We start from the raw sequence: 27,423 nt of genomic DNA, 5'->3' as shown, positions 1-27,423 counted from the left end.
ATGGCAGTTCAAGTGGTGTCAAAATGCATGAATAGCAATATTGGCTGAAATTATTTATGATTTTCTTAACTGAGATTGCAATTTTACACCAACTTCCTTAAGTCTGCTTATTTCCTTAACACTTCTCAATAAGCTTATTCTATCCCATATTTTGTGTACTGTTTGTGTTGTATTATATAAAAAATACTGTAATAAGCTTCACTTATTATCCCCAAAAGTTACTCATTTACAACAGCAAATATTAAAAAATTGAGTGAACTGACACAAGACTTTTATATTTAAAAAACCCCAACAATACAGAGCTCCCATAGACTAGTACTTCTTACAGATGAAAATGAAACCAATTAAGGGTATTAAATTATATAGGGAGTAAAAGAGGAAATCAGTGTTGTGAGCTTAACCTGAGCCAGGAAAGGATAAACGGCTTGAGTGCTGGACTAGGAAACTGGGAGGCCAGGATGTGAGTCTCTTCTCAGCTATGGGAACCTGCTGGTTGACCTTGTGAAAAGTCACCATAAGGCACATTACGGTGTTATAAGGACCAGGTAGGTGTTTTGTGGTTTGGGCCTTGGACTAACTGGCAATCAGGGTTTGGATCCCCACTGAGCCTGCTGGCTCTCAGCCTCAGGGGAAGACAAACCCTCTCTGAAAAACCTTTGCCATAAAAACCCTGTGATAAGATTAGTTTTAGGGTAATTACAAGTGGGAAAACAATCTGAAGGCACACAATGACTTCAGTTTGCTACCTTACATTAAAAAGTGTTGTATACTGTATTTCTTTCTCCAATGTGTTTGGGTTAAAGTTTTGCTTCAGAATTATAATGCCCCTACTCAACCAAAAGAAAGGGAAAAAACATTTGTATGAAAAGCCTTCCTTTTGTGATGTCACACTTCACTATATACTTTTGGAGATGGCCCCTCTTTCATCCAAGGAAACTGATTTTTCATCGGCAGATTTACTGTTTTTGCAGATAACTGGTCATTGTAAAGAGCCAAAAGACCTGTATCCTTTTCACAACTGCTTGAAAAATCCACTTTCTTATATGCAGTGCAGAGTAAAATCCAGGCCTCATGATATGAAGCAGCTGTGGGAGTTGGATAGACTAGAATGACCCAGAAAAATAGAAGTCCTATCCCTTTCTTTAAATTATATCCACAAAAGCACACGCTAAAATAAAAAATAGGGACTGCGTTTCCCACTCCCTCATTATAGAAGAGACTAACAGGGCTACTTCTTCAAAAACATTAGTAGGGTGTACTTAATATAGTCTCAGCCCCATCTAAAGAGCCTAGGGCGTCCAAATGATGCTCCAGGCTAATCTGTTCAAGACCTGGAATAAACCTAACTTATCCAAGTTTATAAAACCTGCAGTAAGTTCCAGAGCTTACTTGCTGATATAGAAATCGTGGGGACCCACCTCCTGGGATCACCATTTGCAATCCCAGCAGGCCCCCCTCACAGCCATCCTGCCTCCCTAGGCTCAGGCCTGCCGGTTTTCCCCACATTTTCACTAATGTGGAAGGTCCCTCGGTGACCCTGTCAGTTTTGAAAACACTCCATATGAGGCAGATTCCTTTCTGCCATTCCACAGATGCCAGAAAGCCCACAGGTCAGAGGTAAGGTGTTTGGCAGGGGCAGCAACTTACTTCGACCTATAATTTAATTCAGGTGGGGCAAAAGCATACACACACACACACAAAACAAATGTTATTTTATTTTCTCAGAAAGCTTGCAAACTAGAATAGTGCATGCAAGTGTACAAACAGTTGTGAATCTCAGAATGGCATGGTTTTGTTCGTTTGTAGTACAAATGGAAGGCTTTCAAAATGCGAGTCTACATTTCACAGTGACTTGCAGTCATGGGGCTACAAATCAACATAGCTATTAGTAAAAAGTACATCAAGATTCTGACTTATGAATATTAGACTATGGCGCACATACAAACAAGGCAGAATGCATGAAACAAGGATAAACAATCCAAATGTTGGTAAAAGCCATTGAAATATACAAAGAATGCCAAATGAATTTGGTGGTTTGCTGCCTATTATCAATGAAGGTGGTTTTAGGAGGCATAGGGATAACAAAAATTATGTGCATCTTGTTTAAATTTTTGTTGCCTTTATCATACCTCTGCTCCAGATACTTGTTTGTTCTTAGATTTATGATCATATGCCTAGTCACAGTTTCACCCAATTAGGAAAAAAAATATGATACTGAAAATGTGATTATCACCATCGTAACCCAGATTCCACAGGACGGCTGGGCCCACTTCAGAGGGATTACGGAAACAAGCTGCCAATGAGATGGTGCAGCTTCAGCTATAGCTCCCTATATGAAACTGCAATTAGGCCAGTTCTTCCCTTCTATAGAAAAGTAATGTGGTTTCTTTTCCTTTTCAAATATACTAAAACCCAGGAAAAAGGAAAAAAAATGAAATATGTGTAAAGCCTCATGTGCAAAGTGCTTTAGTTCTTGACCATATTAACCACCCACCGAGTAACAAAACATATGTAAACATTTTTCTGAGTTCTCCACAGTCCAATTATAACCCATTTGCAAGTATTAGTGTCCTACTATTCTTGAACTAATCCCGTTTTCGTTTGTAGTATTTAGACCCATGTTATAGGAGAGAGAAAACCCCTCTTAGTTTAAATGACTGTTGTGTCCTCCTTCAAAGTGAAGCAGTTTGGTCTCTAAGAGTCCATGATTATCTCTAGATGCACACTTCATATTCCAATTATGTATCAAGAGATGTGATTAAATCAAAGTCTTAGAGCTACAACTAAAATCAGAAATTGTTCAGTAGTTCCAGAATTACCATTATTCCGACCCCCACCCCACCCCCAAATGATTAGTGTGTAAAGGAGTCTCAAGACAATAGGATTTCTTCTCACTTTTCAAAACTGTCAAACAGTCCAGTCTCAAGCATAATGCCCTCCGCCTCCGTTTAGTATAATTCAGTGACAACATACAGAAGTTGCACAGCAACATGGTCTGGAAGCATATACCCCCAAACTTGTATTTCCTGTTCTCTTGAAGACAATAATTCTCTCAAAATGTGGTTGAAAACACTGCATGTTTTCCGTTGTAGTTTTGTATTAAAACACATGTCAGAGGTAGCTAAATGGTGATTAAAAATTGTGGGCAGGACTCAATATTCTCTCACTTAATCCATCTCATCCCAGTTAATTCCTGCTGTGATTTGTCACTTGTTAAACCTCCTCACAGCACACTTCTCTACAATAACTGTTAGAACCCCCCAGATGAGGAGGCACGTCTCAACCACAAGCAGGAAACAGTTCAACTGTTGTGGCATATCCATCAGACTAGCAATTTGGGAAACTCTGTGAGAGGTGTAACAAAAAAAATTAAGCATCTGCACAAAAGGTGCAGTCCAATTCCCTGGAAACACCTATTATAGTTACAAATAGTGTAAGCTTGCAATCTATACAAACCCCAAAGAAGAAATAATGGCAGGAAAAGAAGTCCATTATCTCAAGGGGGGCTTCCAGGGTGTAAGCCATCTGAAACAATAGTATTATACATAATATCAGAGCTATCCAAATCTATGTTAAAATCCCTTTATATTCTCTTTTGTATTGCACAGTCAGGTCATTGGCCTTTTTACTATGCAGGTTGCTTCATATCAGCAATCTGCTTTTAACATAGTATACGGGTACATGGCAGCTATGCACAACTGCTGAAAGGCAACATCTTATTGCATGCTAGATAGGATGGAAATAAATGCTCTTCCACCAAATGAAAGAGCCTGTTGTTTGCAAAATGAAAGGGCACTTCCCTCTCCTACAACCCCCAAAATCTGCTCCAGAGGAATATAGGACACTCACAAATTAGTTGGGGAGCGGGGCTGGAGGGAGGAAAGCGGGTTGGCCCTCCTCATTCTGACAAAAGCATTTGAATCTGCAAAGGGACACTTGACCAGTGGTCCTTAACCTTGGTCCTCCAGATGTCCAAGGCTTCTGTTCCCAGAACTTCCTGCACACTGGCCATATTGATTGAACTCAGAGCTTCAAGCCATTTGAAGGACCAAAGATTGAGGCCTCCTCACTTAGTTGGATTTCAGCCAGACTTTACAAAGACAATCTGGTTGCTAATGGAAAATCAGTTCTGAAGTCTGGTCTGCTAATACTGAAATAGCAACCAAAAAGAAGACAGAAGGGTTACAGTTCCCCTCACTTTTAAAGCCTTTGTCTCTCTGTGACTTACATCAGAAATAAAACCAATACTTTGAAACATAAACATAAAGTTGGGTTCTTGGGGGGTTTGTTTTTTTTTAAAAAAAAGTTTGGGATAAGTTTAAAACTCTAAGTAACATGGACATTGCTTGTAACTTTTGAGTAACAGTGGAAATGCCTATACCAAAGTGCGCAAGATTAGATGTAACTTCCAGAGGCCTCTCCTTGTAGCTCCTCCTGACTTACCCCAGGAGAGACCAGTACTTATAAAGTTGTATGTGCACAGAGTATCACTCCAGGTTCAGCAGCTGGATTTCTCCTTTTGTTTTGCTAATGTGCGTTTCAGTTCTTTTAAATTTTCAGTCAGTACTTCTACCTCATCCATCCGTCCGCTGTGTTTGGCATCAAAAATATAAGCTTTGATATTATCTATCTGTTGAAGGAGCAATTCCTCTTCTATGATGTCTTCTCCTAACACTTCATTATCATCATCATCATCAACTTCAAACGGATTCATGGAAGAGGAGGGGGACTCTTCAAACGGGTTCCCCGATTCCTGGCGACTCACAGGGGAATGAAAGGGATTTCCAGCAGCATCTTCAAAGGGGTTTGGAGCACTGACTGCTGCTCCATTTGCTTGGTGAAAGTCCTCATCTTCAAATGGGTTGTATTCTTTTTTACTGCTGTGCAAGACTTGGATGGGCAAAGGAGTCACTGGGGAGGGATCTTCAGCAAAGGGATTATCAGGCTCCATCTTTAAGGAAGTAACCACTTCCTCATTTTCAAAGGGGTTTAGGGGGACAGTCACATTTTGCCCTGTTACTCCATCATGCTGTGGGATTCTCTGAAGCTGAGCAGGGAAGACTGGGCTGTCACGAGTTGGCGCTTTGCCTCCACCACATGGCGAAGGGGTTTTAGAGCCTGGGTTGCTTCGGTTTTGAGTCGTATCAAGATCCAAAGCCTGTGCTATTTGGTTGGTGCTCTCTTTCCCAGTCTCGACCGTACTGTGCTTCGCCTCTCTGAAGTCCAAGGAACGAGTCCGCGAATGCTGAGAGAGTCTTTTCTTATGCTCCCTCTCCCATTCCTTTTCACAAAGGATTTGCAGCTGTTCTCTCTGCATCTCCTCCATCTCTGCCTGCCTCTTAGACAGCTCAATGGCCTTGTCAGTTTGCTGCTGATCGTACTCATCCTGAAGTTGTCGTAGGTTCTCCTGCAACATCTGCACCTCATCCAGGCGATTCGCTTCCTTGGCTTGCTTAATGAAGGAGGTGATATTGTCAATCTGCTGAAGAAGAGGGTCTGCGAGTTCTTGCTGGCGGGACACACTAGCAGTGGGGAGCCAGCCTTCAGCTTTCTTCACTCTTTTTGTCCGAGACACTTCGCCATTAAGTGTCGTCAAGGAGCGCGAAGTGTAGTCCATGGACTTATCCTCCTGTCTTCTATGTGTCTCAAGAGTTGCCTAGCCAAAAGAAAGAAAGACATTAAACATTGAAAGGATCCTGGCAACGCAAACAGCATACATTTCAGCTCCATCACTTCCCAACACTTCCTGAGAAGGGTGGGAAAGTTTCCCACTTATCTTGGCATATATCATATTACCAAGGAGCGCAAGGAGGAGCTCTGCTAAAGCAGCTCTGACATCACATAAGAAACAGGAGAAAGAGGGACAAAAAGAGTCCCAGAATTCGAATCCCAAAAGCAATAAGGTTGAAATGCAAAACAGGAATTTGATCCGGAATCCTACCATTTCATCCTCATTACAGTAAACCTCCCTCATATGAACTGTTCAATAGTGAGTAATATCCACTAATTCAATGGGACTGCTCCAGTTTAGATTCACAATATAATTTAAGCTTTTGTTTACACTGCGTATTTTGACATCTAATATTTTTGAAGAATATTCAAGAGTCAGTAATTTTAATTGATGTATTGGGAAAACCTATAAAGGGTTTTTGCAAAAGCATCACAATGCTGACAGAAATACTCACCTGTCTCTCCATCTGTAATTTTCTCTCCAGTTCTTGCTTCTTTTTCTCTTTCAGTTCTTCATACTGGTCTTGGGTTGGTAGGGACATCAGCCCAAGTAATTTTTCCTACAGAATTTTGAAACAAATACTGCTTTTAAAAAAGGTACAAGCCACAAGGTTGTAAACCTTTCAAAAATAAAAACAATCATTAAAATGTATGAGAAGTTATACTGATGTTACAATAGCTAAACTCCCTTTTTAAGTGAATAATGTATTTCATAAAATGCATTCAAATGAGCCATTTCCCTGAATCTGCAGAGCCTGAGCAGAGCTTGGAAGTCCCTCAATGATAGGGCAGCAGAGATTGTGGGACGCTTCCGGGACGCTTCCTCCTCCCTCTCCCTCTCCTTTTCTCAATCTCCCTTCGCTCGAAAGAAGGAGGGAGAGGCGGGGCGCTTCCGGGGCGCTTGCTCCTCCCTTTCCCTCTCCTCCGTTCACTCGAGAGAAGGAGAGGGAGAGAGAGGGGCGACCCCAGCGGCGCCTCGGATGATACAGACACTCGGTTAACCGGAGTTCGGTTAACCGGGGTTCTACTGTACTAGCTTTTGGAAATTAAACATATCCACGAACAACTATCTTCAAAAAATGTAATACAAACCTGCTTATTGGGCTTCTAAATAATAATTTAGCAGTAAGAACTGCATGTCAGCAACCAGAAAGGTGTATGTTAGTAAACTGCAAAGCCAATTAAGTGTAAAAAAGACATTAATGCAGGATGACAAACTTTACAATATCCAGAAACATACTTATCTAGGAGTAGTATGTCATCTTCATTTGTTTCAAGAGATAGCATATCCTCTGCCTAAGACCAAATCATTCCTTTTAAAGATGACCTACCTGTACAAAAAGTGTGGCTGAATATCTGATCATTCTCTGAAGCTGTAATGTTCTGGGATGCGGCTGTGGCTCTTCATTCAATCCCAGGGTCAGAATCTTCTTGCTGAATGAAAAGAAATCCAAAACCATAATAGAACTATCAATTTAACAAGTCCATTATTAGTAATATGTAACAACAACAACAACAACAACTTTATTATTATATCCCGCCACCATCTCCCAAAGGGACTCGGGCGTCTTACATGGGGACTAAGCCCAGCAGAAACAAAGATTACAAGCTAAAACACAATTAAAAACATAATAACACATAAACAATCTAATTAAAATAATTAAAAACAGCAGAGTAAAAAATCATAAAAATGCATCAACCAACATCAGCAACCAGTAAACCAGGATATGGTGGGCATGATCAGATTCAAGAGAGCAGGGCAAGGACTTGGGCAAAACGCAGACTATAGGGCTGGGGCTGGGGGTAAAAACCTGAAAAAAACCTAATCAATAAATTAAGGCTGGGAAGACTTGATCAGGGACTAAAAACGTCATTCAAAGGCACACTGGAACATCCAGGTTTTCAAGTCCTTGAGAAGGTGGACAGAGTGGGGGCTAATCTGCTTTTAAATCTGTTTCTAATAATTTATTAATATATCACTTTGTGAATACAAGTTAACTGAAAAATAATAAACAAACAACTCCAAAAATTAAGACAACCATTTTATGTTTGCAAAGTTATCTTGTAGCACCTTTGATATGTAAGCACAAACTAGAAAGTTAGATAGAGGATCATGTTCAATTAGATGAAATCTTTGCAAGAAGAAGTAATGTAAAATATTTGTGGTTAATATTACTCTTTTGAAGGGTCATGTTGTAATATAATAAGCTTGCAGTGTTCATTTTACCATTTTTTGTCATCAACATCTCATGTTTCTTTGATCACTGGACTTGGGACTGCTACCAAAAAAAAAAATAGAGCTTTGGCTTTGTTTTGTTTTTTGTGTCATCAAATTGGGTTTGCTTCCTTTGGTCTCAAATTGTTTAAAAGAGATGTTGTCCCTCAGTTTTAGGGTTTCTCATGGAGATAACAGATTAGCTGTAGGCACTGAGTAAAGGTAATTTTGATGAAACGAAGGCTTAAATCAGCATTTATGGAGTAAAATTAATGGGCTTAAGTGTGCCTGGATCTGGGCAGCATATATTTGTAAACTAACTTTAAAATAGTGTTCACAAAAATATGAAAAGCAGCAACTCAAATCCAAAGTACAGTAACAGATATTCTACTTCTAAGTTTTTATATTGTACCTTAAAGCGTCTATTAATTCATACATCTTCTGCACCTCCATCCGGAGACTGTTTGCATGTTCAAGGCTGTAGGTTGTCTCTCCAGCACTGGAAGAAAACATGAGGACTGACATTCCTCTAAACTTCCAAGTTCACTATTACAGAAATACATCCTCTAACGCAAATCATATAATTATTTTTGGGATATGGCCATTCTCTCATCTATATTGTATTCTTCCCATTCATGAGTCCATAGAGACAGGAAATAAAAATCTACTATACCAAACACCACAGACCTTAATATCCCCTGGAAATTACATAATTCAATAAAATAAACACAGTGATACCCTGCTCTTTGTAGATTGTGACAGAAAACTATTCAAAAATTGTATCAAGAAAGCTTAGGAAGACACCTCTCTACAAACACAAAACCAGGGTTGCAAAATGATAGCTGAACTTTTATTTCTCATAAAACCAGATGTAGCAGTGTCAGATTCTACCATGACAGTGCCTCAATATTACATGCAATATTATCAGATTAAACTGTTTTCAGCTACATAAATCGTGCTTTATGTATGCTGACAAACACATGGATTCCTTTATTTTTAACATGTCATTTGTTCCCCGGCTTTTGAAATTTGGTTCCCCTTTCACATTTTAAAGACTATTATTTTGACATACACGTGTATTCCATTATTCTAATATGAAACATCATTGAAGCTGTTACTCTGGTACAGACATCAAGGAAAGTGCGGGTTGTGATGCCTATTTAGACAAAGGAAGAATGGCCAGTTTTTCTAAGAGGAATTCTGTACTTTGAAGCCATTTAGCCCATGTCTATTGCGGTTGCTAATCATGAATACAAAACGTTTAACCCTATTCTTTGCTATCTAATTATCACTGTGCACTTAATGCTTAGCTTTAATGGTTACTCTATAGATAGTACAACTTTTTTCTTCCCTAAGCATTACATACTGATAACATACATATCAAAGAGTACAACTGAACAGGCTTACTTTAATGATTCAGCCATCTTTATGTATTCCGGGGCCTTCTGATCAACTTTTTCCATGCAAAGTCGAAGTTTCTTGTTTAATCAAGAATATCAATAGGTTAACATTTAATTATGCACATCAACAATTCAGATACAAATATATTTCCTATGCATTCCATTTTCTATATCTTTCTTCTCTGAATAACTATTCATTAAGTAAACAATAAACAACTTACACTCTGGTAGTGGTTGCCAAGCTGGATACTTAGAAGAGCAAGACCTTTAACTGAAGTTTCTAGAGAAAGGCCTTAGACCTTGGACTTTCCAAAGTAAGTTCTTTTCCTACACTGAATGGCTGATAGACCCAGGTTGCATCTACACTATAAAATTAATACAGGTTTACACCACTTTTAACTACCATGGTTAAATGCTATAGAATCGTGGCAACTGTAGTTTGGTCAAGCAGTAACACACTTTGGCAGAAAAGCTGAAGATCTTGTAAAACTACAAGTCTCACAACTGCTTAGCACTGAGCCATGACAGTCTAAGTGGCATTGAACTATATTAATTCTACAGTGTAAATGTAGTTTCAAAAGAGCTGTTCCTCCCAAGAGCTCCAATGGCTAGATCTTATGCAAATCAAATGGAATATAGGCTACCTCCGCCCATAACAGCATCAAAAAGTTAAACTATTAAACTCTCTCTCTCTGTTCATGAAGTAATTGAAACTTAAACACAAAGAACAGATCCAATATCTATGAAATGAGATTGAATGTCTCCTGGGAGTAAAAGTTCTCAATAAAAATGGTGGTCTGTGCACTAGCAAAACAGGAGGAGCACAGGAGGAATGGGTTCAGAGGTAGTGCATTGTGGTCAGGAAATGTTTCCATGCCAGTGGAATGCATGATCCTGACACACCTCTGCACATATGATATTTAGTTGAAATCCCCACAGAATAATCAATGATTTCTGCAAATCCTATCCTATTTGTTCTGCCAAGAAATACAGAAATTAGGAGCAGTTCTCTTTTTAAAATGAAATTTTCTGAAAACAAGATTTTAGTTTGATCTCAAGTCTACTTGGGTGATCTCCAAAGAACAGGATGGGCCAAAAGCCACAAAGGGATTTCAATATTTAACAACTGCTTTATTTTTTGTTTCTAATTTACAATATCATAGTTCCATATACAGTATGCAGGCAGTCCCTGGTTTATGAAAAAAAACAGTTCCTGTAGGTTTGTTAAAGTTGAATTTATATACAAATTGGAACAGGTACATTTTTAAGTGTAACTCGAGCCAAACATTTAGTTTTGGATAGCATAGGGAAGGGTTAATGTTTGTTTTATAACGTTTCTTTTGCTATTTTTGCCTCTGTTCAGAAGATTTCACCTCACTTTCTGTCCTCGAGACAATCAGATTTTGAAAATGTTGGGTTATTGTGGAAAGAAAGATTGGTGATAAAGCTTCAATGAAGAAACCTTTTCTCCATGATAACTCTTACAGGAGTTAATTTTCCTTCCTAGAGATAGATTTCCTCCTAGGGATAGACTTCCTTTTCACTCCCATTTGTAATCATATGTAAGTCCGACGTTTGTACCTCGGGGACTGCCTGTATAAATTTACATTACGTGGCAAATGTTAAATTTCGTAAATGGCCTCCAATTGTGACTTTTGGCCCACCCTGTACTAAAACATTCCTATTGACTTGGTTAGTATTCAACTGGTAGCAAGTATATTCACTACTATTTCACTTATAATCCTAAAGTCTTGGCAAGAAACAAATCTTCACTTCCAATTCGCATAAAGAAGTGTTAATTTACCTCATAGAGTTTGACGATATCTGGGGTGTATTCTCTCTCGTCAATCTGTTGTTCTCTTTTGAGCAGTGTGTCTTTACAATGTCGACAACAACGGATGCGGTCATCGTCCTTCTCATCCATGACAGAGCTCACGCTGCTTACGCTGCTGATGCTGCCGCGGCGTGACCCCTGGACGCTGTTCGGGGAACAGTTTGGGCTCGTATGAGAGGCCAAGACTTCCTTGCTGGCAGTGGTGAGTTTGTCTGGAAGGGGACAGCAGTACAAGATCAACGGCTCATGAGGGAAGTCTTGCACACGGGTTCAAACATTTTCAGTCAACTCCTTACTCTTCATAAAATGAGAGAGAGTAATGACAGAAAGAATCTTGTTAGAAAGAATGGAATTAAGCTCTTGAGTCTTAGTGGACCGCAGGTTGAACATGAGCCAACAGTGTAATGCAGTAGCTTTAAAAGGTCAATGGGATTTTGGGCTGTATCAAAAGGAGTATTGTGTCTAGATCGAAATAAATCATGGTGCTTTTCTATTCTGCTTTGGTTAGGCCTCACCTAGAACACTGTGTCCAATTCTGGGCACCACAGTTTAAAAGAGATGTTAACAAGATGGAAGGTGTCCAGAGAAGGGCAACTAAAATGATCAAAGATCCAGAGAGCAGGCCCTATGAGGAGCATCTTAAAGAACTGGATATGATTAGACTGCAGACCAGAAGGATGTGGGGAGACATGATAGACATGTATAAATATGTGAAAGGATGTCTGTTATGGCTCGTGTGAAATTAAGCTGTAGCAGACTTAAGGTTTACTTCTAGCTGGAGCAATGGGGCTGAGAAGAAACTGATTAGTTACCCACTGATTCCTTTTTCCTAATTGTCAAGAACAGGCATGGTAAAAAGTGGTGTTTTGCCATCTACTGCTGGGGGCAGGACATATATTGCTGGGGATCTAACTATCATAGCTAACTGACATAGGATGCTGGTTTGATGTGTAGACATCATTATATTCCAGAGAGATGATATTCACTAAAAAGTCATCACTCAAACTACCAGCTCGTTCTCTTTTAGCTTTACACTAAAAAATTGAACTCTGTAAGTGCCTAGTATTTTTTATATTAAAGGAAAAAATGGATGAAGTTAATTCTCAATATGACTGTGCATCTAATCAATTATCTAGATTACAGTACCTTACATGTACTCATTAGAAAGATGCAATGTGAACAACTGAGGACATGCAGAACAATAACACAATGTAACAAAATTTGGGGAAAAAATCTGTTCCTGGTTTGCAAGTGTTATTCCTGTTTAATTGTGGGGTACTTACTTTGAAAGTAGTTCTTATACTTGAAATTTTGTTTTTGTGGCTGTCACAAACTATGTTGAATTGGTTGAGACTCAATGATATATTCATTGAAAACCTATAGCAAACTATGCTGCAGGATGTCCCACAGTTTAATAAACTTTTTCCATGTTTTTATGATAGAACCAATTAGGAAATGAGATGTATAACCCAGGAACAAACATTGTGCTATATAGTGTAATGAAAGAAAAATATGTGAAAATATGTGAGCATACTGTTTAATGCACTGCTTCTTAAACTGTGGGTCCCAACCCCAAATGAGATCAGTCCCCTGAGCTCAATGTAGGGATCACAAAACATTTGGCAACAGTAAAGGGTTTCCGAACGCCATCCATTTACATAAATCTGTTGCAACAAAAAGCAGAAAATGCTTCAGCTGTACTCCACCAAAAGAAAAATCAGCCTGTTCAGCAAGCCTTGCAAATCCTGATTTACTATGTTTGATTTCTATATCTATTTTATATATCTATATATCTGGGGTCATAATTCCACAAACATCAGAAACATGTAAGACAATTTATACTGAAAGACTGTACTCACTGGCAAAGGGGAGGCTGACCAGTTCCATGCACTTCTTGCACATGATGGAGCCACAGAGGCGGCAGTGGTGCCGCCTGTTTCTAATGCTGAACTTGTTACCACAATCTGGACAAAACGGCACATCCTGATCATTGACCCAAGGCACAACAGACTTCTCAATTGCTGTGACAAGAGAGGAAAGCTATCAAACGTCACCAGTGAAATCCATGGTAGGAAAGTTCAACAGAGGTCAAACATGCGTGCACATACCTCTAATTTTTGCAGAATCAGTATTGGTCCTGTCAAAGGACGTAAGCTGATGAAAAGAATAACCAGAGAAAATTAGACACAATGTAGATTTGTATTTTATTTTTTAGCATGGTTTATTTTTAAAGTAAGTTTTTAATCTCTGTTTTTCTGTTATTATCATTAAATTATCATGTGTGTCTTAAACCTCTCTCTCTCTTACTAATGTCCATGTGAGTTAAAATAAACAGTAAAGAACTTCATAGGGAGACGGAAAAAGATTTTGGAGATAATTTATTATTCCAGACTCTGTTCATTTACTAACTGAGGAATATTTGGAATAGCAGGTGGAATCCATATTCTCTGCATTGCTCTGAATTTATTATATTTTTGACTGGGAATTTTTAAAAAGAAGACATCAAACAAAGCAGACCATCTTTTAAAAATGGTATATGTGTCTTATACCATTAAAAAGATTGCGTGTATTTACTGCATTTAATCCCACTTCGTCCTAAAGAATGGGACTTAATGCAGTAAAAGTAAAATAAGAGAAATACAATTTTTTTTAAAATGAAAATACTCCAAGAAGAGAAAGTACAACTTTGCTAAATGATAATTCGGCAAATAGCAAATCATGCAAATAGGAATGTGAATTGGGAGGAGGGGGGAATCAAAGAGCAACAAATTTACCTTTTCTAATCTGATTATTAATTTATTTACTTCCACCACATAGTGATCGATTCTGGCTGCTCTGTGCTTCTTAAAATCAGAAAGATGGCTCCTCATAGCACCTGGTAAGAAACAACCAGTCAGGACACTTGCTAGAGTCACTCAACATTACATCTTCAATTAACAGGCAATTTACTATGTTCTTACTTTCTCTCTATTAACTCTCATTTGTCACTCAGACTGAAATTTAATATTAAAAGAGTGAACGATATAACACACTTTCAAAATACCCTCAACCTGCACATATGTGTTATTGCATCATGCTAAGGTTTTTATCAATTAAATATTTCCATGAACGATATTTCTGAAAACAGAATCAACATTGACCATCTGCATCACAATCCTCTATCTGATCAAAAGTAAGCAGACTTGATTGAATTCAATGAGATTCACTCAAAGATAAATAGGTCTAACACCTCAGCCTTAATTTCCCAATTACAAGCCAACCCCACTTTATAATTTAAAAAATTGCAGGTGCTCTTGAACACACTGTTTCTAAATACCCTAGTATTTAATAAAATATAATTAAACATTAGTTGGATATATACAACCTACTATGTTGGAGTAAAACCTTATCAATTTAGTGAGGCTTTGGTACTATAATGATCTTGCTATTGCAGTATAATGTGGATATGAGGCCAATAACCAATTATGATAAAGACCTATCTAAGCTTCTTGGCTGATATACTTACAATTATCTACATACTATTTTATATAATATATGTACAAATTTCACCCTCAACCTAGCACATTATTCAGTTACAGCTGGGGTGGTCTCAGGCCTGGCATTGGAGTCCCAACAGCTCATTGTGCTGGGGGACTTCAATGTTCATGCCAAGACCACTCTCTCTGGGGCGGCTTCATGGCAACCATGGGGCTGTCCCAATTAGTATCTGGCCCTACCCACAGAGCAGGGCACACCCTTGCCTTGGTTTTCTGCCAGGGATGGGAGGAAGGTGGTGGTGTGGAGGAGCTTATCATCACTCCGTTGCCATGGACTGACCATCACCTGATCAGATTTAGACTCATTGTGCCCCCTAACCTCCGCAGGGGTGGAGGACCAATTAAAATGGTCCACCCCAGGAGGCTTGTGGATCTGGATGGATTCCTGATGGCTCTTGGGGAGTTTCCTGCCACCTCGGTGGGTGACCCTGTCGAAGCTCTGGTCGCCCTCTGGAACAAGAAGGCGGCCAGGACAATAGACACGATCGCTCTGGAACGTCCCATCTCAAGTACCCAAGCTAAACCATCTCCTTGGTTTACTGAGGAGCTGGCAGCGATGAAGCGAAAGAAGAGGGAACTAAAGAGCGTGTGGCGTTCAGAGCCGAACGAAACAAACCAAACACGGCTATGCTCCTATCTCAGGGCATACGCCGCAGCAATAGATGCTGCAAAGAATGTTTTCTTTGCAGCTAATATTGCATCCGCAAAGAACCGTCCGGCGGAGCTGTTTTGAGTTGTCAGAGGTTTGTTATATTCCGTCCCTCAAGACGGGATCCCTGACAACTCCGCAGCCTGCTGTGAAGCATTTGCTCGCTTCTTTGCGGACAAAGTCGCTTTGATCCGTTCTGGCTTTGACACCATATTAACGGCAGTCTCCAAGGATGTAGCACGAGCACCTGCTTGTCCCATTTTGATGGATTCTTTTCAATTGATTCAGCCTGAGGACATGGACAAGGTGCTGGGAGAGGTGAGGACTAGGGTCCTAAACCCTAAACCTAAACCCCTGCCCATCCTGGCTGGTGAGAGAAGCCAGATGGGGATTGGCCGAGTGGGTGAAGGTGGTGGTAAATGCCTCCCTTTGGGAGGGGATACTTCCAGCGAGCCTTAAATTGGCTGTGATCAAACTGCTGTTGAAGAAGCCATCGCTGGACTCCACTCAATTGGACAGCTATCAGCCTATCTCCAATCTCCCCTTTTTGGGCAAGGTCATGGAACGTGTGGTGGCCGCACAACTCCAGGCATTCTTGGTAGACACCGATTTTCTAGATCCGGCAGTTTGGCTTTAGGCATGGTACCGAGACAGCCTTGGTTGCCTTATTCGATGATCTACGCCGGGAACTGGACAAGGGGAGTGTGTCTTTGCTGGTTCTGCTGGACCTCTCAGCGGCCTTTGATACCGTCGATCACAGTATCCTTCTGGGACGCCTTGCCGGAATGGGGCTCGGAGGTACTGTTTTGCAGTGGCTCCGGCCCTTCCTGGAGGGTTGTTCCCAGATGGTGTCACTGGGGGACACCTGATCGGCCGTACAACCATTGTCTTGTGGGGTCCCACAGGGCTCGGTATTGTCCGCCATGTTGTTCAATATATACATGAAGCCGCTGGGAGAGATCATCCGGAGTTTTGGGGTGCAGTGTCATCTGTACGCAGATGATGTCCAGCTCTGTTACTCCTTCCTGCCTGTCACTAAAGAGGCTGTTCAGGTCCTGAACCGGTGCTTGGCCGCTGTGTCGGACTGGATGAGAGCGAACAAATTGAAACTGAATCCAGACAGGACAGAGGTCCTCCTGGTCAGTCGTAGGGCCGAACAGGGTATAGGGTTACAGCCTGTGTTGGACGGGGTCGCACTCCCCCTGAAGACACAGGTTCGCAGTCTGGGTGTTCTCCTGGACTCATCGCTGAGCCTGGAACCCCAGGTCTCGGGGGTGGCCAGGGGAGCATTCTCACAACTAAGACTTGTGCGCCAGCTGCGCCTGTACCTTGGGAAGTCTGACTTGGCCACGGTGGTCCACGCTCTGGTTTCATCCTGTTTGGATTACTGTAACGCTCTCTATGTGGGGTTGCCTTTGAAGATGGCCCAGAAACTCCAATAAGTACAACGGGCGGCAGCCAGATTAATAACTGGGGTGGCATACAGGGAGCGTACCAACCCCCCTGCTAAGCCAGCTCCACTGGCTGCTGATATGCTACCGAGCCCAATTCAAAGTGCTGGCTTTGATCTATAAAGCCCCAAATGGTTCTGGCCCAATCTACTTGTCTGAACGTATCTCCTCCTATGAGCGAGTAAGATCCCCAAGATCATCTGGAGAGGCCCTGCTCTCGGTCCCACCTACCTCGCATGCGCGGCTGGTGGGAACGAGGGACAGGGCCTTCTCGGTGGTGGCTCCCCAGCTGTGGAACACCCTCCCCAGAGATATTTGACAAGTCCCAACCCTTCTGGGCTTCAGAAGAGCCCTAAAAACATGGTTATGTGCTCAGGCTTTTAATGAATAAATGACAAAGATGACATGGACCGATTTACGGCTAAACCATGAGGTTTCTTGGACAAATGGATCTAACCATATGTCCCACCTTTTTTTAATTGATTTTATGTGCTGTTGTGATTTTAATGATTTGTAGGCATTGAATTGTTGCCATTTGCTGTAAGCCGCCCTGAGTCCCTTCAGGTGAGAAGGGCAGGATATAAATGTCAGAAATAAATAAATAAATTATATGTGAATGTTATGCTTAAAACGTCATAAAACAATGGGGCACAACAATAAATTATTATATTTATTCGAATCCAATGCTCACCTTTTTCAGCTAAATGATTTGCCAAAATTAGAGTGCACATTAGAAAAGGGGAAGCTACTTTAGGAGTCGCATGTAGAGTTCCTCTTTGAGGGACATAATCTCTAATTTTGGCTCAATGCTGCGTCAACCTGGGATTTGTAGTTTGGTGAGGCATCCACCTTCTTTGGCAGCCCCATGATCCCATAGCATGGAGCCAGGACAGTTAAAGTGGATTAATTGTGCAGCATAGATGCACCCCAAGGTTTTCTTTTTCATTGCTGAAAGCTTTGGTGTTATAACATTTTTGTTTTTGAAGGAGTTATAAGCATGCAGTCAGTGTAATGCACAACTTTTTGGCCAAATTACAAAGAGGGCACTCTTTGCCTCTACACATTACATTCAACAGCAAATATATTTTTTGGTTTCAGAGTTTTGAAAATTGAGGTGCACATTAGATTAGATGGCACATTAGATGTGAGTAAGTAAGGGTATATATGATCCACAAATCACAATGAAAGATAAGCTTGATATAACATTCCAAACTGTGTTGAATACTTGATGGGACAAAATAATCTTTAGTTCCTGCCTAAAACATAGCAATGAGGGAGACAATCTCACCTCCTTCAGCAAAGAGCTTCATACTATTTGAATGTTACGTTGTGGCTTGCAAAGAACAAATTTGCAGATCTGCAACTACAGAAGCCTTTTTTTAAATCAATCAATAGCACAATTTTTAAACAGACTGCAAAGTAATCCAGGTAAAATCCAGTAAAAAGCTAAGAAAAAATAAGAAAGAAGTAAACAAGCTTAAATCTGGTGAACGGTATTTATAATTTTGCATTGAACTGTAGTCCTAGTATCTAAAATAGGCTGTTCTATTCAAAAGACTTATAGTAGAGTCTCACTTATCCAACATAAACGGGTCGGCAGAAGGTTGGATAAGTGAATATGTTGGATAATAAGGAGGGATTAAGGAAAAGCCTATTACACATCAAATTAGGTTATGATTTTACAAATTAAGCACCAAAATATGTTTAACAACAAATTTGACAGAAAAAGTAGTTCAATACACAGTAATGCTATGTGGTAATTACTGTATTTAAGAATTTAGCACCGAAATATCACTATGTATTGAAAACATTGACTACAAAAATGCGTTGGATAATCCAGAACGTTGGATAAGCAAGTGTTGGATAAGTGAGACTCAACTGTATTTATGTTTGAATCTATATGCTGTGACATGTGGACTCTGCCACAGATCAATGCACTAGGCACTTTGGGGCAACTGATGCTTTGAAGCAGCAATGGTAATCTCCCGATTATTCCTTCTGAATACCCCAAACATTCCCCTCAATAGGAGGACAAACCCGTGTGCATTCTGTACTTTGTCTTTCACCCAAAGTAGCAAAATGTCTAAAAGCAAATTTTCATGATTTACCTAATTCTTGGGGCTCCCACATGTATGGATCCACTCCACCATAACTGTAAGATTCATATCGCTCCTGACCCCCATCAGTTCGATCATCATCTCGTTTCAACAGTTTATTCTTTGCTTTTTTAGCTTTTTGAACAAGATCTGAAAGAACAATGTACACACATCACACACACACACACACACACACTTGTTAGATATGCTCTCTCTCTCTCTCTCTATATATATATATTCTCCCAAACTTCCTTATGTGTCCATAAGACCTTGGATAATACAAATAACTATCTTGCCTGCTTGCTGCTGAATCTGTCAAACAACTGGCCTGTTTTGTTTTGTTTTGTTTTCCCACCCATAAAATATAGTGTGGATATCAAAAAGAAGTTTTCCAGAAGTTCTGAAGATGGGAAGAACAAGCCTCAAGCTGGTGGGAATATAAATGTGCCAGTCAGCCAATCAGCCCAATTATTGGCAGCTCATGGGAATATTTTGTACCCTGAAGCAGACTTAATTTGGGAAGCAGTATGTGAAACAGAACACCAGACAAAGTGGAAGATGAAAGTATTTTTAAGGTAGAACAATGACGCATTTAACAGCCTTCAGAGAGCCAGGTAACAACTTGTAACAAGTGAAATTAGAACCTCTTACAAATCTGTTGCTTTTGGCAATTTGCTGTAAATTGACTGCAGAGTGTTTGGCCATTTTAAACAGGGAAAAATGTGCCCAATAATTAATCAGTGAATATAACCTTTCTTTATGCCTTTATAGCTTTAGTGTATTCTTCAAAGGTTGTTGAAATTGTATGGCTACTAAAGGCTATTCCCAAGAGTGATTCTGAATGTCTGATAACATCATCAATCACTTCAAACTAACATTTCAAAATCAGCGGTCAGAAACATACAGGTGATATCAAAATTCTCTTATCCAGAATAATTTAAATTAATTGGAGAAACTTGACTTGTCAACAGAAAAAAATGTCCTGCTGGACCAAGTAGAGCAAATCATAATGGAAAGCTGCAACTGCACATTTACAGGGAACACACCCATGATTTCCCAGCCGATCGGCAAGAAAGGAAATGAGATGATTTCTCCTATAAGGGAAACATAGAGTTGAGAAAAAACTTGCCTTCTGAGTGTGTGACTGCAACAGTCATGTCAGAGGCAGCAAAATCAGCCAATCCCAACTGGATGGCCCCCCACAAGGTTCTTCCTCCAGGGGCAAACCAAGGATGGGCATCTTGGAAGTCCCTGAACAGGCTCCGAAGCGGAGTTGGCAGATCAAGAGACAACTTGGCAAAATGGCACTACCTAGAAGAATCCTCCACCTTGTGCGACTGTGGAGCAGAACAAACAACTCAACATCTGTATGCTTGCCCCTAATGCCCAGACACATGCACAGAGGAAGAATTGTTTAAAGTTACAGACAATGCAGTCGCTGTTGCCCATTTTTGGTCTAAATCTATTTAGCAGCTTATGATCCCTTTATTTTATCAGTTTTGAACTTATTGATTATGCAGTGCTTTTGACATGATATAAATGTCAGAGGCAAAGCAGAAACTCTTACGCCTTCTGTTTCCGATATTTAAGTTTTCTATGCAGTGAAAGTGGTGTAGTGTTTTTAGGTGTTGAACTAGGATTATGTGAGATCAGGATTTAATTCTGGTTTAACCATGGAAACTCATTGGGTGACTTTGGACAAGTCATATACTTGTTTGCCTTCAAGCTGTTACTCTTCAAGACAAAGGTACTCCTAAGGCAGATCAATAGGAATAGGGACCCAGCCTGTGCTGGATGAGGGTCACACTCTCCCTGAAGACACAATTTTGCAGTTTGGAAGTCCTCCTGGATGAAGTGTTGAACCTGGAGGTACAGATATCTCCGCTAGTCAGAAGGGCCTTTGCAGAATTTAAATTTGTGTGCCAACTGCGTCCGTTCCTTGAGAAACCAGATCTGACCACAGTGGTCCATGCCTTAGTTACATCCCATCTTGATTACTGTTATGTGCTGTACATGGGGCTGCTTCTCAAGAGTCCTCGGAAACTTCAGCTGGCCCAAAGAGCTGCAGCCAGGTTGCTCACTGGGGCTGGCTATAGGGAAGGGACAACCCCACTGTTGCAGCAGCTCCACTGGCTGCCAGTCTGTTTCCAGGCACAATTTAAAGTCCTGGTTGTGACCTTTAAAGCCCTAGATGGTCCAGGTCCAGGCTATTTGGCTAACTGCATCCTCTTGTACGAACCTGCCCGGGCAATGAGATCTTTAGAAGAGGCCCTTCTCTCGGTTCCACCCCATCTCAAGATCGGTTGGTGGGAACAAAAGAGCGAGCCTTCCTCCTCAGTGGCAGCCCCTTGACTCTAGAACTCCCTGCCCAGGGAAGCCAAGATGGCCCCCTTCCTGCTGTCATTCTGGCGGCAGGCTAACACCTTTTTACTCAGGCAGGCTTTTAAAGATGACGCTGTCTAAGATCTAGTCATGAGGTGATGTGGTTTTTAACTGTTTTAATGGATTTTAGCTGTGAATGTTTTAATGCTGCTTGTGTTTTATTCTATTTTAATGTTTGCATTTTTGCTGAGCTGCTGGGGAAGTCATAGGTGTGTTCCCTGTAAATGTGCAGTTGCAGCCTTCTATTATAATTTATTCTACTTGGTCCAGCAGGATATTTTTTCTATTGCCAAGTCAAGTTTCTCCAATTAATTTAAATTATTCTGGATACAAAATGTTGTGATGGCATCTGTATGTTTCTGACAGCCAGGATGTGTTTTATATGTTGTTTCATGAAGTCCCTATCTCACAGTCAATGCCAGAGGAACATAAAGTTATGCCAATATAGTCATGGATGAGTTGCACCTGCATACCTTCTGGTCTTGAAGTTGGTACACAATGCTGCAGATCTAAAAAAGTACTGGGTACCTCCTTAAACCCCAAAAGGATTCTTCTCTGTATATTTGCTTGTCATAACTGTAGTTGCTTGCAGGCTGTTCATGTGGTAGATTCAAAACCTCAAAAAGGATCCATGGATTGTTTTACTCACTGTGCCAATGGTGGCTGCACCACAGTCATTCAAACTGGTACAGCAGCTGTACTATGTCTGTAGCCTACTGGGTTATGTATGTACACTTTGTTATTGTGTGCCTTCAAGTCATTTATAAGCAATGGCAACTCTTATCACGTTTTCTTAATATTTGTTCAGAGGGAGTTTGCCTTCCTCTGAGGCTGAGTGTCTGACTTGCCCAAGGCCACCCAGTGGATGTCCATGCCCAAGTGAAATCCGACTCCTGGTCTGCAGAATCCTAGTCCAACACCCAGATCACTACACCATACTAGCTTCCTATATGCACACTAAGGTAAAAAGCTATCATGCAAACATTTGACTAACAGCAAGGTGGCTTGCATCCTCCCATGTCTTGCTGATAACTGACAATATCATCATTAAGCTTATGATTGTTAGCGGCATCTCCTCAGGATAGCATGAGAGTTGCTGCACTAACTGTATTTTAATACAATATTCTTTTGCTGTTAACTTTACTAATGGGTGGACACCAGACTATTACAACACATGAACTGTATGTCAGTATTATCAGCTGCTAGCACTGACAACAGCACAAGGACATTTTTCTGTAAAGCATTCCATCAGAACTATACAGTAAGAAATTAACTAAACCATTTCCTATAGTTATGTATCTTACAGCCTTTAACCTATATTAATCAAATTCATGTAATGAAGGGAAATTTCTCGAAAGTCCATTGTTCTTCCTTGGAGTATTAAAATATTTTGTAAATGTAAATCAGTGTGATATAACAGTTGTACCAAGAGCCAGCAGAGGTAAATGACAACTCCTGCATTTGTTGACTATTTTCAACTTTGTGCAAATGATATTTGCCTTTCCGTTATACAGAAGACATTTTTCTAACTGATAATTTTATACAACATAAAAATTATGGCTTCCACACTACTGTTTCACAATACATAGTTATTGCACAAGACAACAAATCATAAACATCCAACACTGTCCTGTATTTACTCCAGAAAAATCAGAACAATTATAGCATGTCTTACTTTTGAGTTGTCCTTTCACATCTTTGTCTTCGATGGAATGTTCTTCTTCATAATGAGATTGAAGCTGATAGAACGACTGCAGGTCCTTCAGACATAGAGGACACAGAAAGCCTTCTCTCACCTCGCCAGGGTCATCAAATGGAGGTGTGTAACTTGATGCCATAGTGGTTCAAGAAAGCCCAGGACAATGACACTCTCCAGAAGTCAGTAGCAGGGAAGAAACAGTATGCCATGCAGCAGGATGACCATGGATTTAGAATAATAGTGAGAAAAAGTCTCTTTGCCTTTTCTGTTTGTACAAAATACTGTCCTGAAAGAGATCCAGATATACATTTTTAAAACAGGATAAACTATTTTGCTCTGATTAATCCTTTAAACCGTTCTCCCCAGTAGGCTACGATGTTACTATACTGAAACAACTGAATTATTATAAATTAATTACTAATATGAGAAACCTTTTTCTGAATCATTTAAAGCTTTCCTAAACCCTGTAGAACAAGTGTAACCCTTGGTGGAACTCAGGTAGTGTCCCCTGAATATGTTTACAGATAAGTTTATTGAGATGTGAAAAAGGCTTATTGCTTTCAAGAGAATGTGCATATGATACGACTTGCAGAGCTGATCTGAAATAAGAACATAAACTGTTCACACAGTCCACAAGAATTGCGTAAAAGATAAATACAGAAAAACCATTTAAAATAAGACATACATAGATATATGAAGAAGCATCCAGCAAACATTCCTAGGATCAGCTAAGCTTTTAATCTTGTCTAGTAAACATTAAGCATGTTTGATCTACTTCAGTTAGGCAACTGGCCATACAAGAAAAACAAACACTTTAGGGTGGGGCAGATCTGCAACTGTAGCAGAAATGAAAGAAATAAATGTGCAGCTAACCAGGCAAGAGGAAAGTGTTAGCTGTGCTTTACAAAACTGTCCTTGCACAATATGTGGCTATTTTAGCTTCTCCTATTTTATATTTTATAATTTTTTATGTCACAAACCCACTGATATGCACAATCGGTGAGATTCCAAATCAGTCATGCCTAAAACAAACTTGTTGAAATCAGATGTAAGTCAAATTTAAGAAGTGTAAATTTCAGTGGGTCTTCTCCAAGCGTGGCTAAACTTTGACTCATCCTAATATTTCCAATTTACTTAAATAACTTGGAACATTTCTCCTTGTGTAACAAATCCATTCAATCTATTTATTTAACATGTTCCTCTTATAAAGGGAAGTCTTTTTACAAGCAAAATAAAAACCGTACAAGCTGCCATGGGTTACATCATATCCATGATGATGTGCAGATTACTACTGCTATGACTTACTATAGCCCCACAAGAAGTCACAAATTTTACTACAATTCTCTACATTTCAGAGAAATCAGTCTAGAAAAAAAACTCCTACACATCTGTACAGTCACCATCTCAATCAATTTTTTCTTGCTATCCTAAACACATTTCATTTCATTTTCAAGATACCTGAAGCATGGCAATATCCATAGGGCCTCGATTTCTTCAAAACAGGCTATTATGAGCATTTGGTTCCGTACATTTGTATTTATATTAAATGCACACTGAGAATGTATAAGATAAATATTCTGCTTCCAATTAGCAATGGTGAGATTTAGGGTGTAAAATATAGCTGAGTGTTTCTCAAACTGTGCTCCTCCAGATGTTTTGGACTTCAGCTTCCAGTAATCCCAGCTATTAGGAATTGTGGCAGCTGAAGTCCAAAACATCTGGGGAAGCACAGTTTGGGAAACTCTGGTCTAGGTGATTAATTCAACTTTTTTTTACAAGCAGCATGCATTCTGAGAGAATAAAACATCAAGCTGAGGTGCCAATTCAGTAGTTTAATAGAATTGTAACAGTACAGGCCTTTAGTCTTTTTAAAGACAAAAGGATCCAGTATAAGCTGTCACAGATGGTAGCTGCTATCACAGACTTTGCCTCTTACATCACCACTGCTTTCTGCGGAAGAGGCTTTCTGCCCAATACAGGAATCACTGCGTACTCACAGCTTTTGACATACTCATATTCTATTAGGAAACCCCTCCCAAAATGGTTTTAACAATTGCTAAAGAAAGTAGAGTTCTTTCCTTTGCTATTCTTGATACATATCTGATCAAATGGAGATGAAGTGGCAGAATAGGTTTTATCATTTTTAAGTTTTAAAAAAATCAAGCAAGAGGAAAGTTTAAACCCATCCATCTGCTTGCTATATTGCCCTTCTTTCTGAAATGACCCACAGACAAATTTAAGAAATGTGACTTTCTATCTGCCATCTAAAATTATGCAAACCATTTTATCACCCAGATGGGATACCCCTTGGGTCAACTTCATGCCTGTCTGGTTAGAATGGAGTATCTATCTAATTTAGCAGGTAAAGAGGGAGAATTGAGGCCACACTACACAAACCGGTTTGGGCAACAGCAAAAGCAGGTTACCTCCCTTTTTTGTTCAGATAAGATTCCTCCACAGGTGCACAATAGGGAGAAATGTGACAGGTGCTATCTCCCAAGGTTAGGCAGAAGTGGGGGGTAATTTTGTTTTAATCTTCAGAACTATGCCATCAGCCCTCTGTCAGAGACCTTGAAAAACCACAACTCCCACAATGCAATAGCCTTGAGCCAATGCAGGCAAAGTGGGGTCATAGAATCATTGAGGTGGAAGAGATCTCATGGGCCACCCAATCCAACCCGCTGACAAGAAGCAGGAGAATCGCATTCAAAGCACCCCTGACAGATGGCCATCCAGCCTCTGCTTAAAAGCCTCCAAAGAAGGAGCCTCCACCACACTCCGGGGCAGAGTGTTCCACTGCCAAACAGCTCTCACAGTTAGGAAGTTCTTCCTACTGTTCAGATGGAATCTCCTTTCCTGTAGTTTGAAGCCATTGTTCAGCATCCTAGTTTTCAGGGCAGCAGAAAACAAACTTGACCCCTCCTCCTTATGACTTCCCCTCACATATTTATACATGGCCATCATGTCCCCTCTCAGACTTCTCTTCTGCAGGCTAAACATGCCCAGCTCTTTAAGCCTCTCCTCATTGGGCTGGTTCTCCAGACCCTTGATCATTTTAGTCACCCTCCTCTAGACACATTCCAGCTTGCCAACATCTCCCTTCAACTGCAGTGCCCAAAACTGGGCACAGTATTCCAGGTATGGTCTAACCAAGGTGGAATAGAGGGGTAGCATGACTTCCCTGGATTTAGACACTGTACTCCTATTTATGCAGACCAAAATCCCATTGGCTTTTTTAGGACGACATTGTTGATTCATGTTCAACTTGTTGTCCTCGAGGACTCCAAGACCGTTTTTCACACTTACTGCTGTTGAGCCAGGCATCTCCCATTCCGTATCTTTGCATTTCGTTTTTTCTGCCTAAGTAGAGTATCTTGCATTTGTCCCTGTTTAAGTTCATTTTGTCTGTTTCGACCAATCATCTCTCTAATCCAGTGATTCTCAACCTGTGGGTCCAGGTGTTTTGGACTTCAACTCCCAGAAATCCCAGCCAGTTTACCAGCTGTTAGGATTTCTGGCAGTTGAAAGCCAAACAACTGGGGACCCACAGGTTTAGAACCACTGCTCTAATCTGTTAAGATCGTTTTGAATTCTGCTCCTGTCTTCTGGAGTACTATCTATCCAGAAGACAGGAGCAGGGTCAAATGGCATTCATTTGATAATATGTAGATGCGCCCTTCAAGGTGCTACCTAAAGGATTCCTTTTTATACTGAAAACAAAGAGACATGCATCATTCAAATACAAATCAAAGTACACTGGGAATGCATTAAAACATAACAATTAAAAGTAAGGGTTTGGGGAAAAGGGGAGAGGATATATATCAGGCCTGGGCAAACTTGCGCTTTCCCTCCAGGTGTTTTGGACTTCAACTCCCACCATTCCGAACAGCCTCAGGCCCCTTCCTTTTTCCCCTCGGCCGCTTAAGCGGGAGTTGAAGTCCAAAACACCTGGAGGGAAGGCCCATGTTTGCCCAGGCCTGATATATATTTGAGGTATGGAAGGCATCCTTGTGTCTCCAAATCTCCTTCCCAACCTGAAGTTGGAACCTCCTTTCCCGCAAAAGGCCCATTTTGGCCTACTTGATATATGTTTCGCCTTTCCATAGGGATTATATGGGGGTACCTGTCATTCTCTCAACCCCTCCTTCTCTGAAAGGACCTCCACCCCTTGGAATGCCTTCACCCCGTGAAAACCAAAGCGCCACGGAGGAGGCCGCCCTCACCTGAAGGTGGGAGGGAGGAAAGGAAGAAGGGGGGCGGCGGCACCTGAAGAAAGCAAGCGAGGCCCGCCCCAACGGACCCGAGGCGCCAGGCCCCACTTGAGGCCCTCCTCAACTGCAAGCAGCAGCAGCAGGCGCCGCCAGTCGAGCGCCGATGGCAGCGAGCGAGCGAGAGCGCACGCGCGCGAGAGCGAAGAGGCGGGGCCGCGGC

The 27,423-nt window shown here is 40.7% G+C and overlaps 1 protein-coding gene across 3 annotated transcripts; it reads right to left on the bottom strand.

Moving 5' to 3' along the window:
• Positions 1 to 1,695: 1,695 nt before the first annotated feature.
• On the bottom strand, positions 1,696 to 27,374 carry rbsn (rabenosyn, RAB effector). 3 transcript variants are annotated; one of them, XM_008105323.3, is made up of 12 exons: positions 27,216 to 27,374; positions 22,969 to 23,278; positions 18,924 to 19,061; positions 13,954 to 14,054; positions 13,288 to 13,333; positions 13,039 to 13,200; positions 11,150 to 11,391; positions 9,353 to 9,423; positions 8,358 to 8,444; positions 7,062 to 7,164; positions 6,186 to 6,290; positions 1,696 to 5,656 (listed from the first exon to the last, which is right to left on the bottom strand). In XM_008105323.3, the coding sequence occupies exons 2-12, from the start codon at positions 23,129 to 23,131 to the stop codon at positions 4,499 to 4,501; spliced, it is 2,376 nt and encodes a 791-aa protein (XP_008103530.2). In that variant the 5' UTR covers positions 23,132 to 23,278; positions 27,216 to 27,374; the 3' UTR covers positions 1,696 to 4,498. The 3 variants fall into 3 exon arrangements, with proteins under 3 accessions (XP_008103530.2, XP_062825845.1, XP_003217831.2); XM_062969775.1 differs by having other exon boundaries at positions 27,259 to 27,371; XM_003217783.4 differs by having other exon boundaries at positions 27,116 to 27,363.
• Positions 27,375 to 27,423: the final 49 nt, after the last annotated feature.

Source organism: Anolis carolinensis, chromosome 2, assembly GCF_035594765.1.
Source record: "Anolis carolinensis isolate JA03-04 chromosome 2, rAnoCar3.1.pri, whole genome shotgun sequence".
Lineage (NCBI taxonomy): Eukaryota > Metazoa > Chordata > Lepidosauria > Squamata > Dactyloidae > Anolis > Anolis carolinensis.
This window is presented reverse-complemented; position numbering and strand designations above follow the sequence as displayed.